Source organism: Schistocerca gregaria, chromosome 3 (assembly GCF_023897955.1).
Source record: "Schistocerca gregaria isolate iqSchGreg1 chromosome 3, iqSchGreg1.2, whole genome shotgun sequence".
NCBI classification, from domain to species: Eukaryota; Metazoa; Arthropoda; class Insecta; order Orthoptera; family Acrididae; genus Schistocerca; species Schistocerca gregaria.
Genome location: NC_064922.1, coordinates 725,527,801 through 725,546,122, shown reverse-complemented (window position 1 = coordinate 725,546,122; position 18,322 = coordinate 725,527,801). Strand labels below are relative to the sequence as shown.

Here is an 18,322-nt window from a genome sequence, read left to right as displayed (position 1 = left end):
CTTAAAATTATGACTTAACGTCATGCTCAGTGAGCGGCAGTCACAAAATACGCTGCTGGCCATTAAAACTGCTATACCAAGAAGAAATGCATATGATAAACGGGTGTTCATTTGACAAATGTATTATACTAGAACTGACATGTGATTACATTTTCACGCAATTTGGGTGCATACATCCTGAGAAAACAGTACCCAGAACAACCACCTCTCGCCGTAAAAGCGGCCGTGGTACGCCTGGGCATTGAGACAAAACAGAGCTTGGATGGCGTGCACAGGTACAGCTGTCCATGCAGCTTCAACACGATACCACCGTTCATCAAGAGCAGTGACTGGCGTATTGTGATGAGCCAGTTGCTCGGCCACCATTGACCAGACGTTTTCAATTTATGAGAGATCGGGAGAATGTGCTGGCCAGGGCAGCAGTTGAACATTTTCTGTATCCAGAAAGACTTGCCACATGCGGTAGTGCATTATCCTGATGAAATGTAGAGTTTCGCAGTGATCGAATGAAGAATAGAGCCACGGGTCGTAACACATCTGAAATGTAACGTCCACTGTTCAAAGTGCCGTCAATGCGAACAAGAGGTGACCGAGACGTGTAACCAATGGCACCCTACACCATCACGCCAGTATGGCGATGACGGATACACGCTTCCAGTGTGCGTTGACCGTGATGTCACCAAGCACGGATGCGACCATCATGATGCTGTAAACAGAACCTGGATTCATCCGAAAAAATGACGTTTGGCCATTCGTTCACCCAGGTTCGTCGTTGAGTACGCCATCGCAGGCGCTCCTATCTGTGATGGAGCGCCAAGGGTAACCGCAGCCATGGTCTCCGAGCTGATAGTCCATGCTGCTGCAAATGTCGTCGAACTGTTCGTGCAGATGGTTACTGTCTTGCAAACGTCCCCATCTATTGACTGAGGGATCGAGACTTGGCTGCACGATCCGTTACAGCCATGCGGATGAGTTGCCTGTCATCTCGACATCTAGTGATACAAGGCCGTTGGGATCCAGCATGGCGTTCGGTATTACCATCCTGAACCCACCGATTCCATATTCTGCTAACAGTCAATGGATCTCGACCAACGCGAGCAGAAATGTCGCGATACGATAAACCGCAATCGCGATAGGGTACAATCCGACCTTTATCAAAGTTGGAAACGTGATGGTACGCATTTCTCCTCCTTACACGAGGCATCACAACAACGTTTCACCAGGGGACGCCGCTCAGCTGCTGTTTGTGTGTGAGAAATCGGTTGTAAACTTTCCTCATGTCAGTACATTGTAGATGTCGCCACAGGCGCCAACCTTGTGTGAATGCTCTGAAAAGCTAATCATTTGCATATCACAGGATCTCCTTCCTGTCGCTTAAATTTCGCGTCTGTAGTACGTCATCTTCGTGGTGTAGCAATTTTAATGGCCAGTTGTGTATAAGCGACTCCTCACAGCTAAACAAATCAGTAGTTCTAGAAGAAGGGCACCATAAGCGTGGCCGAAACGTTGGTTTCTCCAATATAGTTTTTACTGTATGACGCGGTATGATACTCGGAAATCTTTTGTGTCAAATGCATTTTGACGTTTGTTTGCTGCCGCCTACACTGTGTTGCAGTTATAGAAGAGAGCAGTTCAGAAGGCGGCCGTACATCGTCACGCGAGCAAGCTAATTCGTGCTCTGTCCGGGTCTACGTTTCCCCTTGTCGCGAGTAGTGTTTGTGACTGTGTGTGTCTCGCCGTGTGGCCTGCAGGGGACCTGGAGCGCCTGCGACGTTACTGGATGACGGGCACGTGCAAGCCCGGTAAACAGGAGCACAAGTCTAGCGACCCGCTGGCGCTGGAGCAGTTCCTGTCGGCGTTCCTTCTGCTCATGTCGGGCATCCTGCTGGCCGCCGTGCTGCTGCTGCTCGAGCACCTCTACTTCAAGTACGTGCGCAAGCACCTCGCCAAGACCGACCGCGGAGGCTGCTGCGCCCTCATCAGTCTCGTGAGTACCTTCCACACACGCTTGTCTCCAGCGTTGTGATGAAACCTGTAATACAACATGGCAGAAATGATAATATTACCTTGGAACCGTGTTTGCATAGTAAAAATATTTTTTTTTATTTTATTATTTTTTTAAAATATAACAAGGGGAGGCCGCCAATTGTGAAATTCAGATTTCATTCATACTGCGCATAATAAAACATCATGGCCAAAGCACCAAGATGCACTTCTCAGCCGTTGTCGAGAAAGTCGACAGTCAAAAGAAACCGTTGCGGTGAAATACTCTCTACGATTAATAATTTTCTACAGCGTCGTAGCGCAGCGGTAAGGGCTCGGGTTAGTAATCTGAAGGTCACTGGATCGAATCTCGCGCCATGCAATTTTTTTATTATTAGTTTTTTGTAATTCATATATATATATATATATATATATATATATATATATATATATATATATATATATTAGTTTTTTGTAATTCAATATATAATCTCGCGCCCTGCAGTTTTTTTATTATAATAACTAATAATAAAAAAATTGCATGGCGCGAGATTCGATCTGGTGACCTTCGGATTACTAACCCGAGCGCTTAAACGAATTGCTTATGCATGTTGGTGACCGAGCGAAATGGCGCAGTCGTCAGCACACGGGACTCGCATTCGGGAGGACGACGGTTCAATCCCGTCTCCGGCCATCCAGATTTAGGTTTTCCGTGATTTCCCTAAATCGTTTCAGGCAAATGCCGGGATGGTTCCTTTGAAAGGGCACGGCCGATTTCCTTCCCAATCCTTCCCTAACCCGAGCTTGCGCTCCGTCTCTAATGACCTCGTTGTCGACGGGACGTTAAACACTAACAACCACCACCATGGTGGTGAGGCCGCATCGCTCTCCAATTGTACCGCCTCCATTTTCCCGTTTTTTTTTGTTTTTTTTTTTTTTTTTATTAAACCGGGTGTACTCGTCCGCATTGATTTTCGGCGATGTTATAAGATGCGCTTGGGACCGCATCTACTTTCTTTCGAAGTTAGCAGGCAACTACGCTGTTATGCGCCAGCTCGTTTCGGCCCATTCAACATCTGTCCTTCAAGTGTAACGATCGAGTAACGGAGTTTATATTTCATACCTGCCACAGCAAATTTGTGTTCGTGGGGTCTCTATTCTAATTCGAACGTTTGACTTGCGCTATACGTATTCGTTTCGGAATATCGTTTCTACGTCTTCCGTTAACTATACGTGGTTAACATTATGAAGACAATTAATAACATTTGTGAAATACAACTTTGTTTGCGGAAAACATAATGGTGTTCGAAGTCGCCAGTTTTTTCCAAGACAAACCACTTTCAACAACTTATTATATGCATAATTGTTGCAACTGATTGCCCGGAATTTGAATTACAAAAAACAAATTTTAAAAAAAAGGTTGACTGGGGCGATATTCGATCCGGCGACCTTCTGATTACGAACCCAAGCGCTTACTGCTGGGCCACGACGCTGCACAAAACTATTAATCGTAGAGAGTATTACACCGCAACGGTTTCTTTTAACTGTCGATTTTCTCGACAACGGCTGAGAAGCGCATCTTGGTGCTTTGCCACATTACACCTCTGGCCATGAGCTTTTATTATGCGCAGTATGAATCGAATCTGAATTTCACTATTGGCGGCCTCCCCTTGTAAAACAGTCAGAAAATGGTATGGTTGTACAAACACAGTAAAACATTATTACATTTTTACAAACTGTCTTTTGAAATACAGTTTTATATTGATACTTTCATACTACCTTATTTATTGTATGCTGCAGTATATTTTAAGCAATTATTGGCGCTGTTTGTGACACGTTTTCTGTGCTCTTTTTTCTGTTGCCGTCTTTTTACTTAACGAACATCTTGTCATATACAACCATGTGAGCGGCTGTTAGTAAACAAATACTGAAAGGTGAATTTCTGATGTCAGCAGTATATACTTTGGGTTGTGGTAGTGTTGTGGAAACCACAGTACCAAAATGGTGAACTTTGTCGCCGAAACTAGTTTGGGATAATAAAGAAATAAACGAATAACAAGGTGATTTGTATCAAGGCGGACTTGGGGTTGTGGTAACCTTGATGCAAAACACCTTGTTATTCGTTTATTTCTTTATTATCCCAAACTAGTATCGTGAGGTCATCAGTAGCCTAGTACTTAGAACTACTTAAACCTAACTAACGCCCGAGGCAGGATTCGAACCTGCGACCGTTCCAGTCGCGCGGTTCCAGACTGCAGCGCCTAGAACCGCTCGGCCACTCAGGCCGGCAAATATATACTGCTGACATACGAAATTCACCTTTCAGTATTTGTTTACTAACATCCGCTCACGTGGTTGCAGATGACATGCTGTTCGCTAAGTAAAAAGACAACAACAGAAAAAAGAGCACAGAAAACATGTCACAGACAGCGCCAATAATTGCTTAAAACATGTTGTAGCATACAATAAATGAGGTAGTGTGAAAGTATCAATATAAAACTGTATTCCATTACTGAATGGCAAACATGTTTTTGTGGGTGAGTTTTTCGAAGTGTACCGTTGCTTAACACAAGACAAATAATGATTAATATACTACGACATAGCACGGATATCTTCCACCAGTAAAATAATACGTGTCTTGTGTAATCCGGGGTGCTGCTTCTTAATACTGCCGTAGGTTCATCTTGATGGTACTGCATCGCCATACGGGAATTATGCAGTGATAGAAATAAGTTTCAGAACTTCTTGTTCACAGAGAATTTTATTTCGAACGCTAGATACTCGGCGGCGAATGTACAAAGTCTGACTACATGCTGTTGAAACAAAATTCGGTCCAAGGCTGATTGAAGACTGACCTGAGACTCACCTATGGCGGCGTACAAATCGCCTTTATTTACATGGTTTTAAACAATTACTGTCATTGTTACATATTCAATTTTGTATTTATACAATTAAAATTTTACATACATCTTCCCAAATCACGTAGAAATTTACATAAAATAAAAATCAATAATTTCATACAAAGACAGGACAGAATCTGTTTCTATTAAGACTATAAATTACACGTTTTATCATTACGACAATGTATTTCGTTAATTTACACATACTACTTTACTGACTTAAAAGAATATCGTCCTACCATTTTCAGGTAAACAGAGCAATTAGTTTTATTGAATAAAAGGCCTAGATTCAATTAATTAAATTTTGTAAGAGTAAAATTTTACAGTTCTATATGGTCATAATGACAGATCTGTTAACAGCAATTAAAACATGAGTATGCTTAATTCTGACTGAAAAACCATCATGTCATATTTCCATTAGGGATACAAATAGTTTTTTGATTTAACAAAGCAATAAAACAGTTGTCTCTTTACGACTAGAAATATCAGAACCTTAATCGTTAATTATTCCATAATTACAATAGCAATTTTATTCCTATCATGTGCCTGTTGTTTGTATTAAGTGCAAACTGTGATGGTACATTAGCTTTTAATCCAACATTTTTCAATCATTCTCCCTAGTGGTGAGGCCCAACGTAAATAATGTCATAACAATCGCTTAAATTAGAGCAAATTACTAATTTTCTGCAACAAAATCTTCGGTGTATTCGAATTTACATAAGCAGAAAATACAAAGTCAAAGCAGCAGTTTAAATTGGTGTAAATTGCTGATACTACATATATGCCCTCTTCGGGAGAATGGGGATGAGAATGGAAAAGGATACAGGATCCCAAAAGGGGTTGTGATACACACTGCCGGAAAATAAATTGGAACACGTTCAAGGACAAGGTCATTTTATTCACAATTACTGTGACACGTAGTTCATAATTGTAGGTCTATATGATATATATGATAGCAAAAGTGAGGCGGAAAGCAAAAAGGAACCTCTTGTCGGCAAAGTCAATTGTTCAGTATCGTCGAAAAACATGGCTAACATATCACTTTACTTCGCCCTCTACAAGCTACGACCGAAAATAAAGCAATATTGAAATAGATAAAACACTCAAATTCGTGGTCAAAAAAATGACTTACGAGCCTAGAGAAAGGTACCTCTTGCCGCGTATGGAGAAATAAGACAGGCCAACAAGAGGTCCCTTTTCATTAATATACTTGGCTAATATGCATAACTTTGAAAAGTAGTGTTTCCTGAATGCTTGCGACATTTGAAGCAACTACTACTGGTTCTCTCAACAGAAGAAAGTGTATGAACTCATTAAAAGTTTTAAATGTGGGATTCTCTGCAAAACCACCTTTATCTTTGGTCACCACATTAAAATTAAAAGGCTGAAACGTCTTAATAATGTGTATAACACTACAGGATTGACTGCAAAAGTGCATGGACGTATAGGGAAGATGAAAAATACCGTGACATCTTTTTTCAGACACTGAGTTTACTGTAAAATTTCTTAACAGTTATGCAGAACAGCATTCTATTATATTGCCTGGTAGAAGCAGCACGTATTCTCAACACGTTTAAAACTACTATCTTCTTCCAAAGTTAAAATCTATGTAACCTTCAAAGCGTCTTCTACAGATAACGTGTTGCAAAAACCAGTACATTCAAAGATATTTTCATAGTTTTGGAGGAAACTTTGTCCAGGTATAGTAGTTACGAAATGCACAACAGATTTATGTGTTTTATCCCAAAAATACTTTACATCTGAAGAGGCAAAACTGTAGATGATTGAGAGAATGAGATCCCACCTATAGATTATTTCTGAGAAGAGAATGCCCTATAACGATACCATAAGTAATACCAGAGAAAACTTTGTAGATGCTGAGAAAACTTCTTTTCATTACAGGTTCGACACGACACAAGTACACATAAGAAGCAATCCTTTGCAGCCTGCCCTATCTATTTTTAGTGCCATTTAAAGGTGGTATTTTGGGTGTTATGTTCGAAACCATAAGCAAACAAGTACACTATCTAATACCTGAGAGTGTCGTTTCAGCTAAAGGTTCTACCCTTTTAGATCATCATTTAGAAAATAACAGCTTAAGAAAAGAACCAGTTCTTATCCTTGTCGACAAATGAGTTGGATAAAACAAACAAAAAAATCGTGATGGGGTGTTTGGCACGGAGGATATGCCGAAAGAAAACCAAGAAAATCGTTGTATCATTCATTCCAATAGGCCACACAAAATTTCTTAAAAAAATAATAAGTTCAGAGTAACTTACGCCTCCTGATTGTTGGACTTGGTTGACTACATTGAAAAATCAACACTAAAAACTAATGTCCACTCCGCTGTGATGGTTGGAACTGTAAAAGGTGAAGTACTTGTAAAAATTCATGACTGAATAAATTTTGTCACAACAATGGTTCCAACAAAGTGCCACTTACATCTCAGTGCAACTACTTTGAGTTCATGTAGAGAACCAGGGTAAAGTGCATTGCAAAGTCGACACTACAGGGAATGTGTTGATGCATTAGATACTCACTTACAAATGGACCTTTTGGATTTCCCAGTGAATTGATTCAAAAAGGAGTGACAAGGAAACGTCAAGAACACCTCTTCAGAAACATTAGATCGTCCTATAAAGACGAATCAGAGACTTTTATGTCCTCAAGTTGAACTTGAAACTGTTGCTGGAACCAACATTAATGCAGCTGATGATGCGGAGCCTGATGATTCAAAAGCCGTTACTGGGCCCTCAAAGAGGTGTCGAAAACGCTCACTGAAGAGTTGTGAAACACATTTTAATAATATTTAAACAAGAACATTTAAAGCTGTGTTTTGGTATTAAATTACTTTCTTAATTGCAAAATAAGGTTCTGTGTTACTCTGAACTTTTGAATGTGTTTTCCTTAAAACGACCGTTCTCATTTAAAAAGTTGTAAGTGTCTGTAACTTTAAAAAAAGAAATAAAGTCTCGATTATTACAACAAAATATTTAGAATTAATTGCTTAGGTCGAAAATACTAATAACTTAATATCGAAAATTCCCGACAGGAGGTCCGTTCCTGCTTTCCACCTCACAAATACCGACCAAGTGAAACACACATGTCAAAATAAAACGTAATCGAACAGTTGCATCAATGCACGATGTTCCCACCCCCACCTCCCCTCCCCACCCCTATGGAGGCAAGGCAGCGTGTATTCTCGCATGCAAATGATCGTAGAAGTGCCGAATGGCATCAAGCGACCGACTGTCGTAAGCGCCTTGCACCTTTTGTTGCAATTCGGCGGTGGTTCCAGCAAGGTCTGTAGAACTAGTTAGTTCCAGTTTCACCGTACCCCACACGTGTTCAATTGGTAAGAGATCTAGTGGTTTTGCTAGCCAAGACAGTTGTTGAACACCACTAAGAGCAAGTTGGCTCGTAGCAGCAGTAAGTGGATGTGCATTGTTCTGCTGGAAAAGCACATCACCTTCGTTCCGAAAAAATAGCAATTACACATGGATAACAACCCGTGCAATGTAACGGATACAAGTCACTTTATCCTGCAGAAGCACCTAATGTGGCCGCGAGGTGTAACCTGAGAGCCTGGGGTGGGACACCAGAATAGCCATTCTTGGCAACGTCGTGCTGTCAGTTGTAGCCTGGTCAGAGGTAAAAGTGATCTTCATCTTGCTGCAGGCAGACAGTTTCAAATAGTCCTTGGTAACACAGCAGGTACAAAATGTGCCCGGATTCCTTCCCTGGATGATGTTGGGTCGCCCACCGCTACTCGTGCATTACCACGATCATCTCTTGACAAGCCACTGTACTATGCGGACTTCAAAACCCTGACTATTTTTGTTCCCTTTTTCGTCAGTGCTCATGTCATTTGACCTGGACGGACGTTACATGACACCCCTTCAAGTTCATCGCTGAAAACTTTTCACTCAGTACATTACAGACGGGAGCCAGGCCACTCACGCGGAGCTACTGTGTCGGCAACTAAAAGGGTGAGGGAAAGTTCCACATCTCACTGCTGGAAGCAGCGACACACCACCGATACTCAGTGCCCTACTTATGCAGCAGACCCTCGGTACGACCATCCAGCTTCCCGTAGGCCCATAATGCTATCCTGTTCCAACGGTTGAAGTTGCTAATGAAGACTATGTAGGTGTTGGTGGAACTTGGTTGTACCCTAGAATGAATGTAGTAAACACTGTTCACCTCTAAACTCAGCACAGTTACGGCCTTCAGAGTCAAAGCAGCTGGCGCACAGACGGACGTCCTGAGCACCATCTGATCGCCTACGAACATGACAAATGAATCGCTAATACCGTAAGCCCGTATTACACCATGCGCCACTGAACGCCGTCCTTCAGGGGTTGCATTTTTCCGGATGTGTAGTTTATAAATATAGTTTATGAATCAACCATGTATTGTCTCAGCTCCACCAAAATTTCTGATATTTAATTCTTTTTTTGTGTATATCATTATTGACGTGAAGGTTTGTAGGAAGTGTATGGTAAGAAAGGAAGATTCTTTTCTATAGTCACTACCAGAATTTGGCGTAATTTTGTCATTGGCTTTTTTTTCGTTGTCCTGAGAACCAATGATGACATACAATCAGATACTAAACCAGGCTTGGTGAACTGCTGCTTCCTATGCTTGTAGTTATACTTGAAATTAAAACTTGTCAATATTCATATCCTATGATCACTTTCAGTTAAGCGGAATATGCATTCTCCATCAACGTACAGTTTATAACTGCCCTCGTTCTTAGAAACACCGAAGAACTTTTTTGTAAATGAATCACAACACAGTTTTTAAAACCAAAGATATCCTTCAAACTTTTAGCACTTCTTCACAATTTAAAGAATTTTCCAAAATATGTAACCACTTGATTAAAATTTTCACAACAGGCACAAATGAAATAATCTTCGAAAATGAGTCAGATAATAACTACGCAAAGTTTGATGATTATTAATCGTTTTCATAAACTCGTTTAACTTGTTTAAGATCACCAGAAATATACATTGGTAGGTCACATATTAAAAATATCTGAATTAATTTGATAAAAATTGGTTTTGTTTTAGCGTAACAAAGAAGAGACTGAATACAGTTTTAAACACATCTATTACTGACAAAGTTATTTCATTATAAAACCATAATCGCTGCAGGAAATGTGCTGTAGCTTCAGCCCGCTTGCTGCAATGGACAGCAGTTGACCTGATGGGTAATGAATCTGGCGACTAGAAAAACTCGTGCTGCAGAAACCAACAGCGCACCGAGCGAGGTGGTGCAGTGGTTAGCACACTGGACTCGCATTCGGGAGGACGACGGTTCAATCCCGTCTCCGGCCATCCTGATTTAGGTTTTCCGTGCTTTCCCTAAAAATCGTTTCAGGCAAATGCCGGGATGGTTCCTTTGAAAGGGCACGGCCGATTTCCTTCCCAATCCTCCCTAACCCGAGCTTGCACTCCGTCTCTATTGACCTCGTTGTCGACGGGACGTTAAACACTAACCACCACCACCAACAGCGTTCAGCAACCATCAGATCTGCACGACACACGTGTATTATAAAAAAATAAACAAAACGGTCGCAGGTTCGAATCCTGCCTCGGACATGGATGTGTGTGATGTCCTTAGGTTAGTTAGGTTTAAGTAGTTCTAAGTTCTAGGGGACTGATGACCACAGATGTTAAGTCCCATAGTGCTCAGAGCCATTAAACAAAACGCTTTGTAGTTTTCACTACTATGTCTTACAATCTTGCTGTGCAAAACTTATCGACGAGATAACTAACATAACATATTAACCACTCGGTGGAAATGAATGTAAGTAATGCAGCATGTTGCCAGAAGTTTCCCAGTACTCCACAGAAACTTGGAAATCACATGGAGTGAGATCAGTGTGGCTATAGCGCCAAATGGGGCTGGTCCCGCAACAAAATAGAGTTGAACGAACGGTATGTACCAATCAGTGAGTTATTACGGTGCACTGTGGTGGTGTTCTTTATTACAACATGGTCCGGAGACAACAAATGAATGACTTCACACAGGGCCGAATCATCGGCAATCTGGAAGAAGGACGAAGTGTGACAAATGCAGCCCAGGAGTTTCGCATTGCTCACAGCATTACTTCACGTGCATGAGGAGCGTCCAGAACCACAGGCATTGCTGTCCGAAGGAGAGGAAGTGGTCAACCACGCTCTACTATGCTAGCACATTACCGGTACATTGTGCAACAGACAAGAATGGAGCCGTGTCAAACAGACGGTACAATTTCAACAGCATTTAACAGGACTGCAAGGCGCGCAGTCTTACACTCCGCAGTGGCACAGCAACTGCATGGAGGTGCCAGGAGCATAGGGTCTGGACCAACGAGGAGAGGAGTCGGATGAGAGCAGATTCAATCGGAGTACCCTCATATGATGTAAAGCGGGAACAAATAACGCACGTGGAATCATTGTCGAACACGATCGTTTTTGTGGTCCAATTGTTATAGAATGGGGAGGCATTTTGCTGCACGGGCGTATCGACATCCAAATCTTTGATCAAGGTACATTTACCTGTCAACGTTATAGTGACCCTGTAATCCTTCACCAAGTGCCTCTTTTCAGGGGTGCATTCCGCCCTGACTTCATTTTAGTAGATGACAGTTAGCGACCACATCGAACAGCGAAGGTGTGGAAGCTCTTGGAACGAGAGGAAATTCAGAAAATCCAGTTTGGAGGGGGAAAGCCCGTTTGGAGGATATAAATTCCATCGAGCACATGTGGGATGCGTTGGGAAGACGTGCTGCAACACGTCCATTTGCATCAACGAACATCCAGCACTTGTCAGCCGCGTTAGTTGAAGGATTTATCCCCCTACCACGAGAACTCCTTATCAACCTTGCAGCCAACATGAAAGCAAGTTGCAGAGCATAAGCTGTTGTTCGTGGTGATCACACATCCTATTCAGAACCGAATGTTGTGCAAGAACATCATAAATCGCGGTGACTTGTGTAAATATTGTCTTCGAATAAAAGTGCAAATTCTGTTCGTCTCATCCAGTATTTCTTTCAGTTACCCTCTGTACTATCCTTCAGCAGACTTTTCTATGTATGCACCAAGTTTCATCTAGCTATTTTACTCGGTGGTGACACATCATGCGAAAGGCAGTTTCGTCCTTAAGTTTTGAACACCACTGCACAATAAAATCATTAGATTAATTACATAAAGTGCCATATACTGTGAGTGTGGCATTACTCTTGATGATACTGCGCAGCTCCTATATCATTACAACGTTCAGTGCGTCTAAAACGTTCCCGCAGTTTTACCCATAATTAAACAGTTATTTATAAAATAATACCTGGGTATATATTTGTTCCAATCTTCTACTAGCCCATCTCCTACTTTTCCCTCTTTCTGTCCGTCTCCTGCTTCCCCCATCTCTGTCCATCTCCTCCACCCCCACTCCCTGGCGACTCTCCTCCTACACCTCTCTCGCTGTTCATCTCCTCCTGCCGGCAGGGGGTGGCCAAGCAGTTCTAGACGCTACAGTCTGGAACTGCGCGACCACTACGGTCACAGGTTCGAGTCCAGCCTCGGGCATAGATGTGTGTGATGTTCTTAGGTTAGTTAGGTTTAACTAGTTCTAAGTTCTAGGGGACTGATGATCTCAGAAGTGAAGTCCCCTAGAGTTCAGAGCCATTTGAACCAACTCCTCCCTGTTCTTTCCGTCCACCTTCTCCTTTCCTTTCTATGTTTATCTCTTCCTTTCCCCTCTTCCTGTCGTTTTCCTCCTCTTCCCTTTCTCCGTCGATTTCTTTCTCTTTCCTTTCTCTGTCCTTCCCCCCACTCTCTGTCCATCTCTTCTTCTGTCCCTATTTGTGTCCATCTTCTCCTTTCCCCTCTCGATCTGTCTCTCCACTCCTGCCAGCCGCGGTGGTCTCGCGGTTCTAGGCGCGCAGTCCGGGACCGTGCGACTGCTACGGTCGCAGGTTCGAATCCTGCCTCGAACATGGATGTGTGTGATGTCTTTAGGTTAGTTAGGTTTAAGTAGTTCTAAGTTCTAGGGGACTGATGACCACAGCAGTTGAGTCCCATAGTGCTCAGAGCTATTTGAACCATTTGAACCTCTACTCCTCCCCCATTCCCCCTCCACATCACCACCCCTACAACAACAGAAGACAGATGGTTCTTAGCCCTTCAGTATTTCTTTCCTTATTGTATTGGATTGTATTCTATTAAACAAGGGACCTAGAAAGGATGGAGAGGCTTCGTCCCGCCGTAACTCTCAGTGGTTCACAACCCCACAACAGATCACACCAGTCCGCCCACCCAACCGCCGCCCCACACTGAACCGGTTCGCGGTTGGATCCCCAGCGGACCCTCTGGGAACGTCTCATATCAGACGAGTGTAACCCCAAATGTTTGTGTGGTAGAGTAATTATGGTGTACGCGTACGTGGAGATGGTGTTTGCGTAGCAATCGCCGAAACAGTGTAACTGAGACGGAATAAGGGGAACTAGCCCGCATTCGCCGCGGTAGATGGAAAATCGCCTTAGAAACCATCCACAAGCTGGCCGGCACACCGAATCTCGACACTAATCCGCCGGGTGGATTCGTGCCGCGGACCGGCACGCCTTCCCGCTCGGGAAGCAGCACACATGACCGAGCGGCTAGCCGGGCGGGCTCCTTATCGTAACCAATATACCTACCAAACTTGGTAGAAATCGTTCGTTTAGGATGAGCTACATAGCCACGGATTTGCCAGTGTACGCACAAGTCAAATACATCTGACATGTATTTAGCATATTTCACACGTATTTGTGCACATATTTCCCCCATAACTCTAGCCAATTTGGCCCAGCAGTTTTATTTTCAAGCAGCACAATGTTTATGAGGTCGTATCTTCTGAATATACATTGAAATGCCATGATTATTCAAATTCAGAGATTTGTAAACAAGCAGAATACGACGGTGCGGTCAGCAACGCCTATGTAAGACAAGAAGTGTCAGGCGCAGTTGTTAGATGGGTTACTGCTCATGCAACGGCAGGTTGTCAAGATTTAGTGATTTTGAACGTGATGTTGTAGTAAACGCACAAGCGGCGGGACACAGCATCTTCGAGGCAGTGATGCAGTGGGGCCATACGACGATTTCGCGAGTGTTCCGTGAATATCAGAAATCCAGTAAAACATCAGATTTTCGACATCACTGCGACCGGAAAAAGATCCTGCACGAACGGGACCAACAACGACTGTAGGTAATCGTTCAATGTGACAGAGGTGCAACCCTTCCACAAATTGCTGCAGATTTCAGTGGTGGGCCACCAACAAGTGTCAGTGTGGGAACCATTCAACGAAACATCATCGATATGGGCTTTCAGAGCCGAAGGCCCACTCGTGTACCCTTGATGACTGCACGACACAAAGCTTTACGCTTCGCCTGGGTCCGTTAACACTGACATTGGACTGTTAATGACTGGAAACATTTTGTGTGGTCGGAGGAGTCTCGTTTCAAATTGTATCGAGCGGATGGACATGTATGGGTGTGGTGACAACCTCATAAATCCATGGAACCTGCATGTCAGCAGGGGACTGTTCGAGCTGTTGGAGGCTCTGTAATGGCGTGGGACATGTGCAGTTCGAGCGATATGGAACCCCTGATATGTCTAGATACGACTCTGACAGGTGACACGTACGTAAGCATCCTGTCTCATCACCTACATCCATTCATGTCCATTATGCACACCAACGGACTTGAATAATTCCAGCAGGACAATGCGACACCCCACACGTCCAGAATTGCTACAGAGTGTCTCCAGGAGTACTCTTCCGAGTTTAAACACCTCCACTGGTCAGCAGACTCCCCCGTTATGAACATCATGGAGCATATTTGGGATGCTTTGCAATGTGTTGTTCAGAAGAGATCTCCTCACTCCCCAATCGTATTCTTAAGGATTTGTGGACAACCCTGCAAGATTCATGATTTCAATTCCGTCCAGCACTACTTCACACATAAGTTGAGTCCATGCCACGTCATGTTGCGGCACTTCTGTGTGCTTGCGGGGGCCCTGCATGATATTAGGCAGGTGTACTAATTTCTTTGGCTCTTCAGTGTATGTGGCTTTTGTCTGTGAAATGTGCTGTAAATAGTGTCAGTATCAAATAAACATGAAATTTAAACGTCATGTATGATGCGGCGCTATCCCAATGACGTCATATCTCCTGAACTATCTGTCATAGAATGATATAATTTTGAGGATAGATTGAGTGGACTATGTGAATCCTACCTGCAAAACGCGAGCCGAGTTGGTGACACTTTACTCTCAGCTTCAGGTCGTGATGGCTTCGGTTACACAGCTTGAGGCTGCAGTGAATGGGTGGCACTGTTGTGGGCCGGCTGTGAGGATCCAACGGACATCCAGCACGACTCACGTGTCCGCCGATCGGCCCATAACCGTGACCAGTCCAGTTCCTGTTCACATTGAGGTTGATCCATCATCCATGGTCGAGTGGGAGGCGGCAAAAGATCACCCATGGTCGAGTGGGAAGTGGCAAAAGACTTACCAGGGGACCAAACCTAACGCACCCCCAGTTAGTATGACAAACAGGTTCCAGGCGCTTTCTGTGTCTGACACTATCCCTCACCCAGAAGCACTCGCTTGTCCTGTTTCGAAGGAAACTTCTCAGCCTGCAAGATCCGGGCAATCAGAGAGGATGGGATTATTGGTAGTTGGGAATCCCAATCTTGGGGTTTTATGGGATCCCTGTTTTAGGGACCTGATTACCAAGGAGGGGAAAGGAGCCAGTGTGCACTTGTGTGCTTACCGGGTGGAGTCATTCCAGACATGGAATGGGTCCTTCTGAATGGCATGAAGAGCACAGGATGCAGCCAACAGCAGGTGGTGGCTGACGTCAGAAACAGTGCTGTGTGGCACTTTGGGTTAGAAGATATTGTTTCTGTTTTCGAGCGGCTCTCAGAAATTGTAAAGGCTACCTGCCCTGCTTATGAGATGAAAGCAGAGCCTACCAATTGCAGCATAGCACCGATTGCAGACTTCCAGTACAGAACCGAGTGGGGTGAGGGGGGGGGGGGGGTCTGAATCAGAGACTCAGACGGTTCTACGACTGTGTAGGGTGCAAATTCCTCGACTTGCGGTGTACGTGATGGGGTCTTGGGTTCCGCTAAATAGGTCAGGAGTCCATTACACACAGGAGGTGCCTATATGGGTATCAGAGGGTGTGTGATGCGTGGACTCTGCGGTTTTATAGGTTAGAGGGTCTCTGGGAAACACAAAAAGGGCTTCAGTCACTAAGGGTGCAGGTCAAATACAGGAAGAACGTAGATCTAGAGACCATCAGTATAACAGTTGTAAACTGTCGTAGCTGTGTTGGGAAAGTACCAGAGCTCCAAGCGCTAACAGAAAGCACTGATGCTCAAATCGTTATGGGCACTGAAATCTGGCTAAATCTGTAGATAGGTTCTGCCGAAATTTTTGGGAAGAACCTAACGGTGTTCATAAAGGATAGGCTAAACACAGTTGGGGGTGGCGTGTTTGTTGCTATTAGGAATAGTTTACTTTGTAGCGAAATTGAAATTGATAGTTCCTGTGAGTTAGTAAGGCTAGAGGTCATTCTTGGCAGCCGGAATAAAATAATAATTGGGTCCCTTTACCGACCTCCCAACTCAAATGATACAATTACTGATAGGTTCAAGAATACTTGAGTCTAATTTCAAACACTTACCCGACTCGTACAACTATAGTTGGTGGTAACTCGAATTTACCCTCGACATGTTGGCGAAAATTCATGTTTAAATCAGGAGGTATGCATAAAACATCATCCTAAACTGCGCTAAACGCATTTTCTGATAATTATTTCGAGCAGTTAGTTCGTGAGCCCACTCGAATAGTAAATGGTTGTGAAAACACACTTCACCTCTTAGCAACAAATAAATAATCTTGAATTAATAACGAGCGCCAAAACGGATACGGGGATTAGTGAACACAGGGCTGTCGTAGTGACTCCCAAATTCTCCAAAGATAAATGAAAAATACACCTACTCAAAAAAGAAGATAAAAATTCGCTTGATGCCTTTCTGAGAGACGATCTCCACTCCTTCCAAATTAACTATGTATGTGCAGACCAGATGTGGCTTGAATTCAAACAAACTGACAGCACTTGAGAGATTTATGCCAAAAAAATTAACAAACGATTGAGCTGACCCCCTTGGTACGCAAAAGGTGTTAGAACAGTGTTGCAGAAACAACGAAATAAGCATGCCACAATCAAACAAACGCAAAATCCGCAAATGGCGATCTTTTCCAGAAGCTCGAATTTTAGAGTGGATTCCAGTGCGAAATGCTTATAATATTTCCACAACAAAACTTTGTCTCGAATACTAGCAGAAAATCCAGAGAGATTCTGATCGCATGCAAAGTATGCTAGCAGTAAGACACAATCAATGCCTTCTCTGCGCGATAGCAATGGAAATACTATTGTGGCTTTCACGTAAGGCCGGTCAGTAATAACACACTGTAAATATCGTAAATACATTTATTAGACACCGAGGCAAGAAGAACAAACATGTCAGTAAACAAGTTGCGCCCCGAGAGACATAGAACAAAAGCATCTCAAAGAGGTCAGAGTCAAAGATAGGGCGCTCTGCGCCAGAGACGCCACAGAGCCCCCCTGCCACTCCCGGCGGAGGGAAGCTTGATCACTCGAATTCGTGATCATCACGCCAGCGCGGCGGTTGTAGATGGCGGCAGGCGCGAGAAGTGGGCTCGTCAAAAACTACGCTGCAAGTGTCTCGTGCAGCTAACTGCTGCGTAGGTCGGTCAAAGGCAGGTCGGCGGCACCGGGAGGCAGGTTGGAAGTGTGGCACATAAGCACAGCCTCGAGAGTGCGATGCCACCGTTCAACCAGGCCGTTCACCTGCGAGTGGTAAGCCTTGGTGTGGAATTTAGCAGCACTGCAGAGTTCGCACAGTCGTGCAAAGAGGGTGGACTCAAACTGTCATTTCTGCTCAGTCGTGAGAGACAGGGGACAGCCGAAATGAGCAACCCATGCCATGACGAAAGAACGAGTGATGGTCTGGGCCGTGATGTCAGCAAGGGGGACCACATCCACGCAGTGGGTTATGTGGTGAATGATCGATAAGATGTATCTGTACCCATCAGAATGGGGGCGGGGACAAATGACGTTGACGTGGACATGCCAAAGGCACCCCTTGGAACATCAAACTTGCCTAATTGAGGTTGACTGTGTCTGCCAACCTTGCTACGCTCGCAGGATACACACGCGACAAAGGGCAATAGGGACCAGGGGGCAGGGAGTGCCCATAGAGATGTCGCAAAGGACTGGGGTTGGACAGAGAGTGATGATTCGTTATCCAAAATTAAATGCTGTATATCATCGTCGTTGGCCTGAAGCCGGGTGAGCTCCTCCAGACTCAACGGTGCGGTTAGCA

The 18,322-nt window shown here is 43.9% G+C and overlaps 1 protein-coding gene and 1 non-coding gene across 2 annotated transcripts in view; both read left to right on the top strand.

Moving 5' to 3' along the window:
* LOC126355582 (glutamate receptor ionotropic, NMDA 2B) overlaps nucleotides 1-18,322 on the top strand; it is a 1,429,141-nt gene that overhangs the window by 1,321,199 nt on the left and 89,620 nt on the right. Inside the window, exon 15 of the mRNA XM_050005946.1 lies at nucleotides 1,752-1,987. Within this exon, the coding sequence (XP_049861903.1) occupies nucleotides 1,752-1,987 (236 nt within the window). The remainder of the gene's footprint in view (nucleotides 1-1,751; nucleotides 1,988-18,322) is intronic.
* On the top strand, nucleotides 10,150-10,222 carry Trnaa-cgc (transfer RNA alanine (anticodon CGC)). Its single transcript has one exon. It is a non-coding gene; the product is annotated as a tRNA-Ala (tRNA).